This window comes from Terrapene carolina, unplaced genomic scaffold (assembly GCF_002925995.2).
Source record: "Terrapene carolina triunguis isolate 2854851 unplaced genomic scaffold, T_m_triunguis-2.0 Scaffold228, whole genome shotgun sequence".
Taxonomy (NCBI): Eukaryota; Metazoa; Chordata; order Testudines; family Emydidae; genus Terrapene; species Terrapene triunguis.
In genome coordinates this window covers 4822000-4835104 of record NW_020664579.1, presented here as the reverse complement: position 1 = coordinate 4835104, position 13105 = coordinate 4822000, and the positions used below count along the sequence as shown (strand labels likewise).

Here is a 13105-nt window from a genome sequence, read left to right as displayed (position 1 = left end):
ATTCTTGACCAGCTCTAGTTTTAACCTAGAAAGCTTGAATGGTTTGAGTTACTTCAGACATTGCCTCTCTCCCCCAAGCCAGTGCTGCTGCGGTTGAGATCAGCAGAGGAGGTCAGGTTGGAGCCCTTCAGTTTAAAAAGAAAGGGTCTGCTGGCAGGGACTCCCCAATATTAACATTTGCTCTACACACTTGCCGGCTCCTCAGAGCCGGTAAACCTATTCTGAAAAGCCTGTTTTACTCCCAAGTCTTTATGATGGGGAAGGTGATGGAGCTAAGGGACTTAATATTTCAGAAGATGCTTTCATGTTGTGCTGTGTGTTTAATTGCCAGGGTGGGAAGAGAGCAGCCTCTTGTGTCATGACGTGTGTGTGTGTGTGTGTGTGTGTGTGTGTGTAAAACTGAATTATGAAAGGGGACCCAGAGCGCAGCACCTATTTATGTGTTTGTGTATCCTGGTAAAGGAATGAATATATGCTAGCCCAAACAGCAGTTAAAAGAGTAAGGCCAAGAATGTGCTGCCACAGGAAAACAGGTACTTGGCCTGATCCACGCTGACCCACAAACACTCCCACCTCCCACAGATGAGTGATATCACATCCACACATGCCTAACTGCACAGCCAGGCCCAGACGGGCAGTGAGGGCGAGAGAGATTTCAACCCAGCGGGACGGAGATCCTCTGGCATCATGGAGCCGGGGTGGGGCAGTGTACTTTACCCACCACCCAAACTCAGAGGATGAGATGTGACCATCTCTCACCCTTTTCTCCTACCCCTCCTGTTTCCTCTTTCCTAGGCTCCTCCCACTTCCCTTGCTTCCTCTGAGCCTAACATGGCTCCCCATTCTGTAGCCTGGCATTTTGGGATCCCCGATGGTCCCGGTTGGCTCCTTCTCCCCAGAGACTGCCAGCCCCGGTGTGTGCACTCCCAGCTTCAGGGGAATATCAGTGACTGCACTGTGCTAACACTCACTTCCCCAAGGAACCCACTGTACCATTGTCTCCAAAGGGCCCATCACAGACCTTTTCTCGCAGTAACCCAAGGAGTTGCTAGGAAAGTTGCCAGTCTAGCAGGTCATGTTAAGAACAGAACACCTGCGGTACGAAAACCCGCATTTCACACAAGGGTCTAGAAATGGGCCATCATCTTAAAGTTAACTTTAAACTGACTATTTTTAAATGTGAGAAACAAGGTAGCTGAGGTAATATCTTTTACTGGACCAACTTCTGTTGGTGAAAGAGACAAGCTTTGGAGCTCCACACAGCTCTCCTTCAGGTCTTAACATTTTAAGAAGTGTCTCTTCAGCAAGACGTTGAAATGAAACATTTCCCACAGACAAAACTCTGCAGAAAAGCCAAATAGGAATTGAGTTTCAACCAGAGAATTTCTCTGCTAAAAGCTTCCCCTCTCCCCCAAAATATTTTAAACTTCACAGAAGGTTTTTAGCACAGCTACGGTCAATTTGTTTTTAATGCTGCTTTTCATCATTTGACAAACTCAGCCATTTGTGGGAGCAGAAAATGGAGCTTCATTAGTCAGTAGCGTCGGTTGTTTAGGACCCTACCCTTCCCTCTGCCAACCTTCTGCAGGTTGGCTTAGAGGGATCTGCTGTGGACACATCCCCTTGCACACACACTCTGCCTGGGTGTAAATGGCTGAAGAAGGCGAACTTAAAAACTAATTAATGAGTTTTTAAGTTCCTCAGCTCTGGAAGCGGAACCTCGGTGAGTTCTATAAGGGATTCCAACACTAAACTCAGCACTCACGTGACATCCTCAGGTGTGGCATGCCAGGAGAGGTGGGCAGGGAGCGGATGCTGGCTGCAAGCTACTCACATGCTTCTAATCTAGACCCACTCTCCACAGTAACTTACACCAGGACTTTGCTGTGAACTCTGGAGGAAGCATAGGTAAAACCTGAGTCCCACCTGCTTGGGTGGGTGTGTTTGGGGGTGATGGGGTCTAAGGGAAAGGGCTTTTGAGGATCAGAAATAACAGATTTTTCACTCTTAATGGTTTCTGAGCAAACTCATTAGAAGGCTCTTCTGTTCATCTGGGACACTATGTGGCCCAAGGATAAGCACAGCAGGTGCTAACACTGAAGTTCCCGGGAACTCACTTTACCACTGTCTCCAAGTGCCACTGGGCCCTCGTCAATCGTTCTGCCTCCTGGCACACCAGGCATTGCCAGGAGAGTAGCCTTTCTGGCAATGAGTTAAGTTATGAATAGGAAATGCCTCTCACCCTAACTTGAGTTGCATTTGCTTTGTATGAGCCAACAAGTCAGTCAGTTGATCAGGTAAAGTTCTGGAAGGGTGACATTAAATAAAGAGACCTCAGGGCAAAGTTTCTATTTTAGTGTAAGTGCTAATCTGCATCAGAAACAGGTTTGGGTGCCTCCACTGACTCACTCTGTGCCAAGGTCCCTTGTTTCATAACATGAAATCAGGTTCAAGTTTCCTTTTCACTCAGTAGTTCTCTGGACTGGAAGGAGGGAGAAGGTTATGGAAGAAACACAGTCAGCATTAACCAATGGTATAGCCCTCATTCATTGATGATGTATGGGGAAAATTAAAATATCCCATATTCTAAGTTCCCTGTAAGCTGCATGGCCATGCAGCAGGCTATCAAGGGCCGCACAGGAGCGCAGCCACAGGGCCTGACTGGAGAGGAGAAAGGTAGGGGGCGTGCAGGGCTGGTGGGGAGCAGGGCCGGCTTTAGGCCAATTCCACCAATTCCCCCGAATCGGGCCCCGCGCCTAAGAGGGCCCTACGCCCAGTGGCAGGGCCGCCCAGAGTGGGGGGGCAAGTGGCAGAGAATCCCTTCCCTGGCTAGAGGCGCCTTTTTAATTTTTACTCACCCGGCGGCGCTCCGGGTCTTTGGCGGCACTTTGGCGGCGGGTCCTTCAGTGCCGCCGAAGACCCAGAGCGAGTGAAGGACCCGCCACCAAAGACTAAGAGCACGGCCTGGTGAGTACCAGCCCCCCCTTTTTTTTTTTTTTAGTCATCCCTGTCGGGGCCCCATCGAAACTGTTCGAATCGGGCCCCACACTTCCTAAAGCCGGCCCTGGTGGGGAGAGGTGCCTCTCCCTTAGCCCCAGCCCTGGGGCTGCCACAGTGGGGAGAGGTGCCTCTCCTGCAGCCCCAGTCCCGGGGCTACTATGGCGGGGAGCAGTGCCTCTCCCCCAGGCCCAGAGCTGCTGCGGCTGAGGAGAGGTGCTGTCCTCCGAGCCCAGGCTGCTGCATTGAGAGAGGGCTGGGGGGATATTAGGCAGCACAGTCTGCCCAGACAGGAGGGAATAGCACTGCCATCTACCTGCCTCCTATGTAAATTAAGCATGGTGGAATCAGAAACAATGGAAGCCCCATTTACATAGAAAGCATACAGGGGAGTGGGAAGGCCACAGGACAGGAACAACAGTATGAGGTCATCCTGCCTCTTGAAACAAGTTCATTGAACTTTGGTACATGTAAGTAAGGACAAAAGCCATCTTTGGCATTCATCACTAGACAGATACAAACTCTTGCAAGGTGAGAAAGATGGGTCCTTCAACCAAGGGGGGGTTGACGTCTCTGGAATTGAATACAGGTGAGAAACCTGCTTAGGCAAAGATCTTTCACCTAGGAAGACAAAGGAAACCAGCAGCTTGTACTCTTGTGGAAGGTCCTGACTGAATGAAAGTCAGCCCTGGCTGGGGAGAAAACCAAGAGGTGAGAGAAACCATCTTGAACAAAGCTTGTATCTTTGTAGATTAAAGTTTTAGCCTTTTATATGTGTGTTTTCATTTTTATTTGCTTGTAATCCTTTCTGGTTTTATTCCTTTTACTTAGCATCACTTAACCTATGTCCTATTGCTAATCAATTTGTTTTATTTTACTATAAACCAAGTCAATGTGGTGTTTAAAGGGAAGGGTGTATTCACCCCAGGCAAGTTAATAAACTGTAATGTGTTTTGGGTCTTTAGAGGAACAAACAAACCATATTATTTCTCTGAACTGTCCAAGTGAGGGCTGAACACTTCTGGGTACAAGGTTTTGGGAAACTTAGAGACCGGGAGTGTACTGGGGTCACTTTGCTGGTTTTAACCAAGACTGGTGGAAGCCAAAGTGAGGATATAGCCAGGCTGCTGGGGTCAGAGCTGTTGAACCAGGGCTGTCTAGTACACAGACACACAGGATGTGACCTACATGCTGGTAGGCTGGTTGTGAGAGAGACCCAAGATGGGTTTTTAAGGTCAGGCTTGACAAAGCCCTTGGCTGGGATGATTTAGTTGGGGATTGGTCCTGCTTTGAGCAGGGGGTTGGACTAGATGACCTCCTGAGGTCCCTTTCAACCCTGATATTCTATGATTCTATGGGAGCTACAGCAGCAAAGCATAGTGAGGCACCCAGGGTTACAGGACAGGCAGTGACACAACCCCTCACTGGTCCAAATTGCACCCCAGAATGTATGACTGAATGGGAAAGCATTTTGGAGGCTCCTTTCTTCTGTGCAAGGTCTGGAGACTCTGAGAACTTCTTTAAGTGTTACAGTGAGAAAGGTGCCCGCCACTCAGGGCCTGCCCTGCCCTAACAAATGAGAAGGGATTTCTGCTTTAATGGTTGTCAGAGCTGCTGCAGGTCAATGGCAAAGAACCTGCTTGCCTTTACCATCAGTGAATCGCCTGCTTAGTGGTGCTGGCCAGCAAGGCTGGGGTGGAGCCCTGGCTTTGCACATTCCCCACCCACGCCCTGCCCTCCTGCTCTGGGGAAGGATTAAACAGCTGAGTGAACCCGCTTACTCCTGCATGCCCGGACGTAGGGTCTAATGCAGCAGGGAAAGGGGTTCTTATTCCCACTCACTGCCTTATGCAGGGATGTAGTCCTAACGCAGACAAGCTGACAAGCCCACTGCAACCTGTGCTCGTCATTCACTGAATGGGTGATACCTGGGGAGGGTGGGCAGGTATCAGAACCACTGTTCATATGTTCCCCATGATAGAGGTTAAAAACAGAGATTCTCTCTCTGTCTGGCTGGGAGATCCTTCAAGCTTCCTCTCCTGTCAGAGCCAACAGGGGATACTGCGTGCCGCCACTCAGGGTACACATCTTGCATGAACACCTGCCTGGGATCTCTGGCGGCGAGTGGTGGAAATGCTGTAAGAAAATCAAGTATCAGGGGGTAGCCGTGTTAGTCTGTATCCGTAAACAACTCCTCGTTGTTTCTGTAAGAAAATGTTTGTCTAAAAAAACTGCTGAGACCCACAAGGGGGGGCCTTGCGGTAGCTTTGAGAGAAGCAGGTGTCTCTTTCCTTTTAATAGGGCCCAGCTGCTTTACATCACACTTCTTTCATTTCAAAATCTCTCGCTGTATATATGGATCTGTGTGTGTATGTGATTGTAGGGAGTGTATGTATGACTCAGTGCGTGTCAAGAATATCTGTTTGGGTCTGTGTGTGTAGGGAATGTATGTATGGATCGGGAGAGGAGTGTGTGTGTGTGTGTGTGTATGTGTATAAAACCTATACTCACATAACTAGTCTATACAATAGTGTGTATCTCTCACTGCTAACCTTGTTCCCCAGTTCTCTGTTGCACAAACTTGCTCTGACTTGTCTTCGTTTAGCTTGTCAGCTGTTTGGGACAGGCCCTGGGTTTTAAGTACTGAGCCTAGCACAATGGGGCCCTGATCCTGACTGGACATTCAGGGCACCATTTGTAATATCAGCACTGAGCAATAACAATCTCTGTGCAGGAGTTAGGCATGGAGGGGTTGGCTGGCAGAGGCAGCCCAAATGGGTGTATGAGTAAAGGCGTTCGTAGGGGAGATGAATGAGCATTGAGCTGGTTGGGAATGATCCCCACCTTTGTAAAGCACCCTGGGTTCCTGAGATGAAATGTGCTATCCAAGTGCAAAGTCCCATTGTTAACAGTGAATTGCAGCAAACTCACAGCCATGAATACAAGTGCAGTACCACAGATGATATCCCCTTTCTCCAGTCGAGACGGCTATTCCCATATAGGTTCAGAGACGCTGATGGCAATGAAAACATTTCCTTTCACATACATCCCACAGGCTGTGCTTAAGGTGCTGTGCTCAGATGGCTGGTGAGGAAAATCAGTCCCCGATAGAGTTCACTCCTGGGCATCCATCGTTAGGGCTCACCAGCTTTATTCAGGAATGAGGGTGTTACTGCGGTGTATGATTTATCACTATGACTTCTGGGTCCTGCATCATTCACTTTCTAAGGAGGTCTCCCACCTGTCTGTTGTAGGACCCTCCATTTTGTAAGACCGCTTACATTCAAACTGGCAGCACGTTACAGAAGAGAGGCTCACATTGTGCTCTCGCCGAGGCTTATTTCTGTTTCTGATTTTGTTTTATTAATTTTCCCTTAATCTAAAAATACGTCACTGGGCCTGGACACATGAAGTATATGGTAAAATATAACAGCTGTGTCGAAACCTGGCTGCCAAATGCCAGAACCCATCTCCCGTCTGTATCTCTGTTCTCATCGGTAAGAATGGCCGAAGGCTGCAAGCTAACTCTGTCACAGGGATTGTGTAATTTCGGAGAGCACCAGTTTTGTTTTTCCACTCTCTACCCTTTGACATGATGAGCCCCAACTGTCTCCCTCTGACAGGGCAGCCGCCTTGCACAATAGACAACAAGTCCCAGATCCTCAAAAGGTGTTTACATCCTCTTGTATGGAGATTGATCTTGAAGGCATGAAGAGTTAAAGGTGATTATAAACTCTTCCACTCTCTGACATAAGACAGGGCTACGTTGGGGTTATTTTCTACAAATGCCCTGGTATTGCTCAGTTACTTGACAAACACCCCCAAAGCATTCATTCAAGTTGAAAGTTTATTGATTTAACACACAATCAAGCCATTTAACATTTTCCCCGTGGATCTATCTGCTAATAGACCCCCAGAGCATGGCACACCGTAACTCAAGAGGGCAGGGGATGCATAGAGGCCAGTGATGACTGGAACGTGGACTGTGACTTAATGGCTGAGGCATAGCTCATGTCTGTCTCTGCTGCTCTGGCTCAACAACCGTAAATCTAATGTGTCTGCAGCCGACCCCTGTCTTTAGGGTGACCAGATGGGATGAAGAAAATATCGGGACACTTGGGGGGGGTACCGCCGGTGGAACAAAAAAAAAAAAAGAATTCAAACTATCGGGACAAATTGCATCCCGACCAAACATCGGTTGGGACTCGGGACAAACGCCTAAATATCGGGACAGTCCCGATTTTATCGGGACGTCTGGTCACCCTACCTGTCTTTGGGCTACTCAGGAGAACTTACAGCAGCAGCCTGAGTGGACACCGTAAACAACAAGACACTGGAACTCTATGTTCCCCACAACGCCACCAGGCCCACAATCACCTCTGACAGGACCCAACATTGCAGCAGGCAGAATCCTACCGGTATGGCCCATTCACATGCCTAGCTGCCTCTGATTACAACTGGAAGCTCTGTTCTTAATGTTGGCCAGCCAGCATTTATGGATGATGGATCTGTGAAATCAGAGAGCTGGTTCTAAATTCCACCCTTTGCAAGACTGCATTGGCTTTTCCAGATGTCCAGCTAGTAAGCAAGCTGGCCGGACAACAACAATAGCAATAATAATTAATAATAATTAATAATCTGACCATTATAGATATCTCTTAGGGGCTGGCATTCTTCAGCCCCTTCTCCCCACCCAAAACCAATGCAGGTTTGCTTCCCACAGTTCACAGTAATGTTTTGTACAACTGAGTTTTGAATGTAACAAGCAATAGGGCTCCCACTACAGGCCAGGTGGTCTCACAAGTACAAGAGGGAAATTCACACAGTGGAAAAATACATATGAGAGTGGTATCAAGCCTTTGCTAGGCTGTCTTAATCTTCAGTCCATCCGTCATCTTTGCCATCCTGCTTTGGATTCCCTCTGACTTACCAAAGCCCGTGTTCTTTCTATTCTATATAGCTTCTTATACCGCTCTCATCACCATAGTATGAATGCCTTGCAGTGGTGCATAAAGCGTCATGACGACACATCTGTCCCATACTGTTTGTTCTCTCATCTGCTCACCAGGAGAGAAGCATGTACTGTGGAGTGTCTTGTTTGGAGGGTTTTTTCTTTTTTCTCTAAACACAGAGGAACACGTGTGTTTATATGAGAGATGGCAGGTCAAAGACGTGCACCTGGCACTTGGAGTGGATGGTGGGGAGGTTTCTGATAGTCCTTAGTTCCCTGGCGAGTTCATTCCACACTCTGACACCGGGGAAGTTTGGTATCCTGCACAGATGAGCTTTACCCTTCTCACAGAGAGTTCCACTGTGCCAGAGGAGCATATGCTATAGTCAGGAGACCTGCATTCGATGCAGTTCCAAGATTTGCCTCCCAGTTGCTGTACAGAGGGGAATTATTACCTTGCTGGTTAGACTCGTGACACTTTGCCATTGTTTGGGTTCAACAGCGTGTGGCGGTGGAAACATGCTCATTGCTCAGATGTCGGCTTTCCAGATTCATTGCTGACAAGGTCAGCATGCCTCAGCATACGATAATCCCCAATGTCCTATAAATACAGGGACTCTCCGTCTCCTCTCTGTCTTGGTGTCTCTTCACGCCAGTGATGCTGAGTTCTCGGCCGACCTTCCACCATGAAGATCCTTTACCTGATCTTTGCTGTTCTCCTCTTCCTCCTCCAGGCAACTCCAGGTAAGGCGTAAACCAGAGGAGAGGGATGATTGTGGGTAATCGCATGAGGAAATGTTACAACATTGCGGACAACATATTTCACTGCTTTTCAGTTCCTTACATTAAAGCTGTTCCCTGTTTCTCAGTCCAGAGCAGGAGAAGATTCAAGCTATACACAAAGCCCTTCGTTATTGGTAGCTACTGATTTTCTCCAAAAAATCCCTGGGTTGTGAAAAAGCCAATATTTGGGTTTTACCGATTTTCACCCAAATTTTGGCTTTTTCGTAGATTCCACAGCCAGACGGGTCCACCGTGGTGATCTCGTCTAACCTCCCATTCAGCACAAGGCAGAGAACTTCCCCAAAAAACTTCCTAGCGCAGGTCTTCTAGGAAAACATCCAGTCCTTCAAAACCTGGGAAACTAGGCAGCCCTGCAGCACGGCCCCTGGGCACAGAGCCCTGGCTGCGTCTCCTTAAGGGCCGGGGTCAGGAGGGGGCTCTGTTCACTAATCGTGGGCCTGTCATCACTGCAGCGGTCGAGTGATCTCCGCAGCAGTAGGGGAAACAGACGGGACCATGCTAAAGGGGCATGGTCAAGAGGGGTGCAGAGATCTGCACCCTGTAAGTACTGGCCTCCATGCCAGATAGAGCCCCTGCTGACCCCAGCCCTTAAGAGCTACATCATGAGTAACCATTCCCCCCGCTGTACTAGGTTAGGGTTGGGCACCCCTCCCCCACGCCCATTGTACCCCGTGGGGGTTGGGCACCCCTCCCCCACACCTGCTGCACCCTGTGGGGGTTGGGCACCCCTCCCCCACACCCATTGTACTCTGTGGGGGTTGGGCACCCCTCCCCCACACCCGCTGCACCCTGTGGGGGTTGGGCACCCCTCCCCCACACCCATTGTACCCTGTGGGGGTTGGGTACCCCTCTCCCCATCCGCTGCACCCTGTGGGATTTAGGCAACCCTCCCCCCACCAACTGCACCCTGTGGGTGTTGCGCACCCCTTCCCCCACCCATTGCACCCTGTGGGGAATGGGCACCACCAGGGCCACCCAGAGGATTCAGGGGGCTGGGGGTCTTCGGCAGCAGGGGGCCCCCGGCACCGAATTGCTGCCGAAGACCCGGCACTTCGGTGGTGGATCCCAGGGCGGAAGGACCCCCCGCCGTGGGTCTTCAGGGCACTTCGGCAGTGGGTCCCGGAGCAGAAGGACCCCCCGCCGCTGAACTGCCGCCGAAGACCCGGAGTGGAAGAAGCTCCAGGGGCCCGGGCCCCGTGAGAGTTTTCCGGGGCCCCTGAACGAATGAAGGACCCCGCTCCAGGGGCCCCGAAAAACCCCCGGGGGGGCCGGGGGAAAATTCCCCCCTTTCCCCCCCCCCCCCCCCGGACGGCCCTGGACACCCCTCCTCCCTGCCTGCTGCCCTTCGTTTGGGGTTTTCACCGACTTTCACCCTTTTTTAAACATTTTTGAATAAAAACAGATACATTCTCTGGAATTTTTTTTAAAAAGTCTGACCATGCCGGGCCTGAGCTATACGGCGCTTCACTCAATCCAACACGCCAGCTCCCCAGCACAGGCGGCACTGGGAGCCACACACTACAGCCGGCTCCCTACCCCGCGTCTCCCTGCCCACTTTCCTTCGGGCCGCAGCAGCAGGGCGTTATCTGAAGGGGGCGCCGTAGACCCGGAGCCCATCTCTCTAGCCCCATGTCCTGCTTCTTTCCACCACCGCCCCAGGAGGAGTGGGCAGCAGCCTTGTGGCAAAGCGAGGGCTGGCAAGTTGACCCCGCCTGTGCTGCCCCAGTTTAGACACGTGGGGCGGGGTCTCACGGTCCCTTTGTTGCATTGGCCGAGATAATTGTTTAATGGACCGGCTCCAGAGGCTACATGCTGCCTGGCCCATCCCGAGGTCCCATGGGGGAGAACATATAGACCCTTCCTCACTGCCATGCTACAGGACATGCATAAGGGCCAGGCTGCCACATCTCCCACAGCCAGGGAAGCATGGAGCCTGCTCCACCCTTGGGTGCAGTGCCGAGAAAAGGCAGGGCCATGTCAGCTAACACAAAATCAGCCTCAACCTTTATTCCTCACCAAGACAAGGTCCCTTCTTGGACATCCTCCAAAGTCCCTCAAGGTCACTGGAAAGACTCCCGTTGATTGCAGTGGGTCTGTGTCAGGCCCCCAATGAGGGGCTTCTACGGTTTCCAAAGCCCCCAGCTCAGTGATTCATGTTGCATTTGCAAAGCTGGCCCCGAAGTCAGTCTGACATTTCTCTGTAAGTGACAGAGCAGGACCAATATCTCAGCACTTCTCGGACTCCCCGTTCCCTCTGCAGGGCTCAGCCTGCCTGCAGACACCCTGAGATGTATCAACAACAATGGCTTCTGCTACCAAACACGCTGCCCTGGAACACTGTTCGAATTTGGAACCTGCTCGCACGGTCGTGCGACCTGCTGTAAAGGTAGGTGGTGAGGATCCTGCTTGGAGCTGATGCAATCTGCAGGGGGAACATTGTAGCATCAGGAGACAAATTTGTTGCTCTCTTTGTCTCCAAACTTCTTAAATCCTCCTTCTTTGTGAAGAAGATAGATCTTGCTGCTAGGGACGTAAAAGTTTCACCGGTTAACCAATAAGCATCAGTCTTATCAGTTTCGGTTAACAATTAAACTATACTGCCTCCCCGCACTCGGGATCCCAGCTGCCGGGCCGGCAGCGGAGTCCTGGGCACGGGACCGGCAGCTGGGACCCCGGGCGTGGGGCCGACAGCCGGGACCCCGGGCACGGAGCCGGCAGCGGAGTCCGGGGTACTGGGCTGGCAGCTGGGACCCCGGGCATGGGGACAGCAGGCGGGATCCCGGGCGCAGGGCCAGCAGCAGAGTTCCAGGCACGGGGTGTCAGCGGGGATGCCGGGCGTGGGCAGCAGCAGAGCCCCAGGTAAAATGTGGGGGTGCTGCAGCACCCCCCACATCCCTAGTTCCCCGCCTATGTGAACTCCTTAACGGTTAACCGTTTAACCGATAGAATTTTCATAGGTTAAATGGTTATTATTTTTAAACCTTACTTACATCCCTACTTGCTGCATCTGTCCAGCTGGGAGGGGTTTTTTTGGGGGAGGGGGGGTGTTGATGGATGAAATCTGGGGGAGGATCGTATACCCTGGTTATGATTCCCTTTTTTGGTTCAGTTTTCTAATCAAATTGGAAGTCTGGCTGTACTAGGGAAGTTTAGGCCTACCAATAGCCACTAGAGATGGGCCCTAGATGGAAATCCATATCTGGGTTTCGCCCCTGATCCCTGTTAAAAGTTCTGGATAGGTCGATCCTGTCTGGAATTTGCTTACCCCTGTATCTATTGATCATACCCTTCCTGGAAATGACCAAGAACACTCCTGATCTCTTGAAACGTCTACTCATCAGTCTTTTGATTGAACTATAAAACAAGAGGGGACACGATATTGTTCGGTGGTTTGAGCAAATGAGAAGGACTCTGCAGAGCTGGGTTCTAATCCCAATAATGAAACAGTCTCACTGTGATCCTTTGGAAGTTTTATTGTTATCTCCCAGGGGCGTGGTGAGAAAAATTAATCAATGTTTGTGCACCCCCTTAGCACCTTCTGATGGAAGCGGCTCTATTACAGCTAGGAACTATTACGCTAATAATGTTTGGGTTAAAGATGGGCCCCAATTCCAAATCCCTGGAACTGAGAACTCCCAAACTTTGGGGACATTTAGATCCAGCCCTAAAATTTACCACTTGGGTCCTTCTCTGGTATCTGAATTGTTGAAAAGTTACAAGAGGCAAATTTCACTCATGACAAGATCATTTATGCTGGCCATGATTAGCACAGCTTGTGCTCACCACTCAGTGAATGGACCAGTTTCTATGGTGTCCCTCCGCCTGAAATTGCAACTGGTATGTTGCTCCCATTGTGGATACAAACAGAACCTTACAGCCTCTTTTGCTTTGTGCAGGTATTTCTCCAGGCTCCCCTTCCTGTGCAGATAATGGGGGTGACTGCATACCCCCGGACGCAGACTGTCCCCAAGACCTCTCTGGAGCCTGCTCGCGCAGAATGTGGAAATGCTGTAAACTAATCCCATAAAGATCTCACAGCACTGCACAAATCCAAAAGGGATACCTGAAAACATCAGGAAAGTTAAACAGCTACTCTATGTGAAAAGGGGTGGGCAGCAATACTCTATGTTACTTTCCTTTTCACATAGAGTAGCTGTTTAACTTTCTTATTAAAAATATGATTTATCTGGAGAGACATGCGTCTCCATCTGTAAAATTAAAACAATTAATACTAAATAAAGCAAAAAAAAATCAAATATATAAATAAAGGGAGAAAGTGAATTTCTCTCTATCTATCTATCTAACCCAAAAAGAACAGGAGTACTTGTGGCACCTTAGAGACTAACAAATTTA

The 13105-nt window shown here is 50.1% G+C and overlaps 1 protein-coding gene across 1 annotated transcript in view; it reads left to right on the top strand.

Annotated features, from left to right (window-relative positions):
- Nucleotides 1-8634: 8634 nt before the first annotated feature.
- The window catches only part of LOC115271273 (gallinacin-10-like), a 60178-nt gene continuing 55707 nt past the window's right edge, over nucleotides 8635-13105 (top strand). The window contains exons 1-2 of the mRNA XM_029912479.1: nucleotides 8635-8692; nucleotides 11013-11138. Coding sequence (XP_029768339.1) covers nucleotides 8635-8692; nucleotides 11013-11138 — 184 coding nt within the window. The remainder of the gene's footprint in view (nucleotides 8693-11012; nucleotides 11139-13105) is intronic.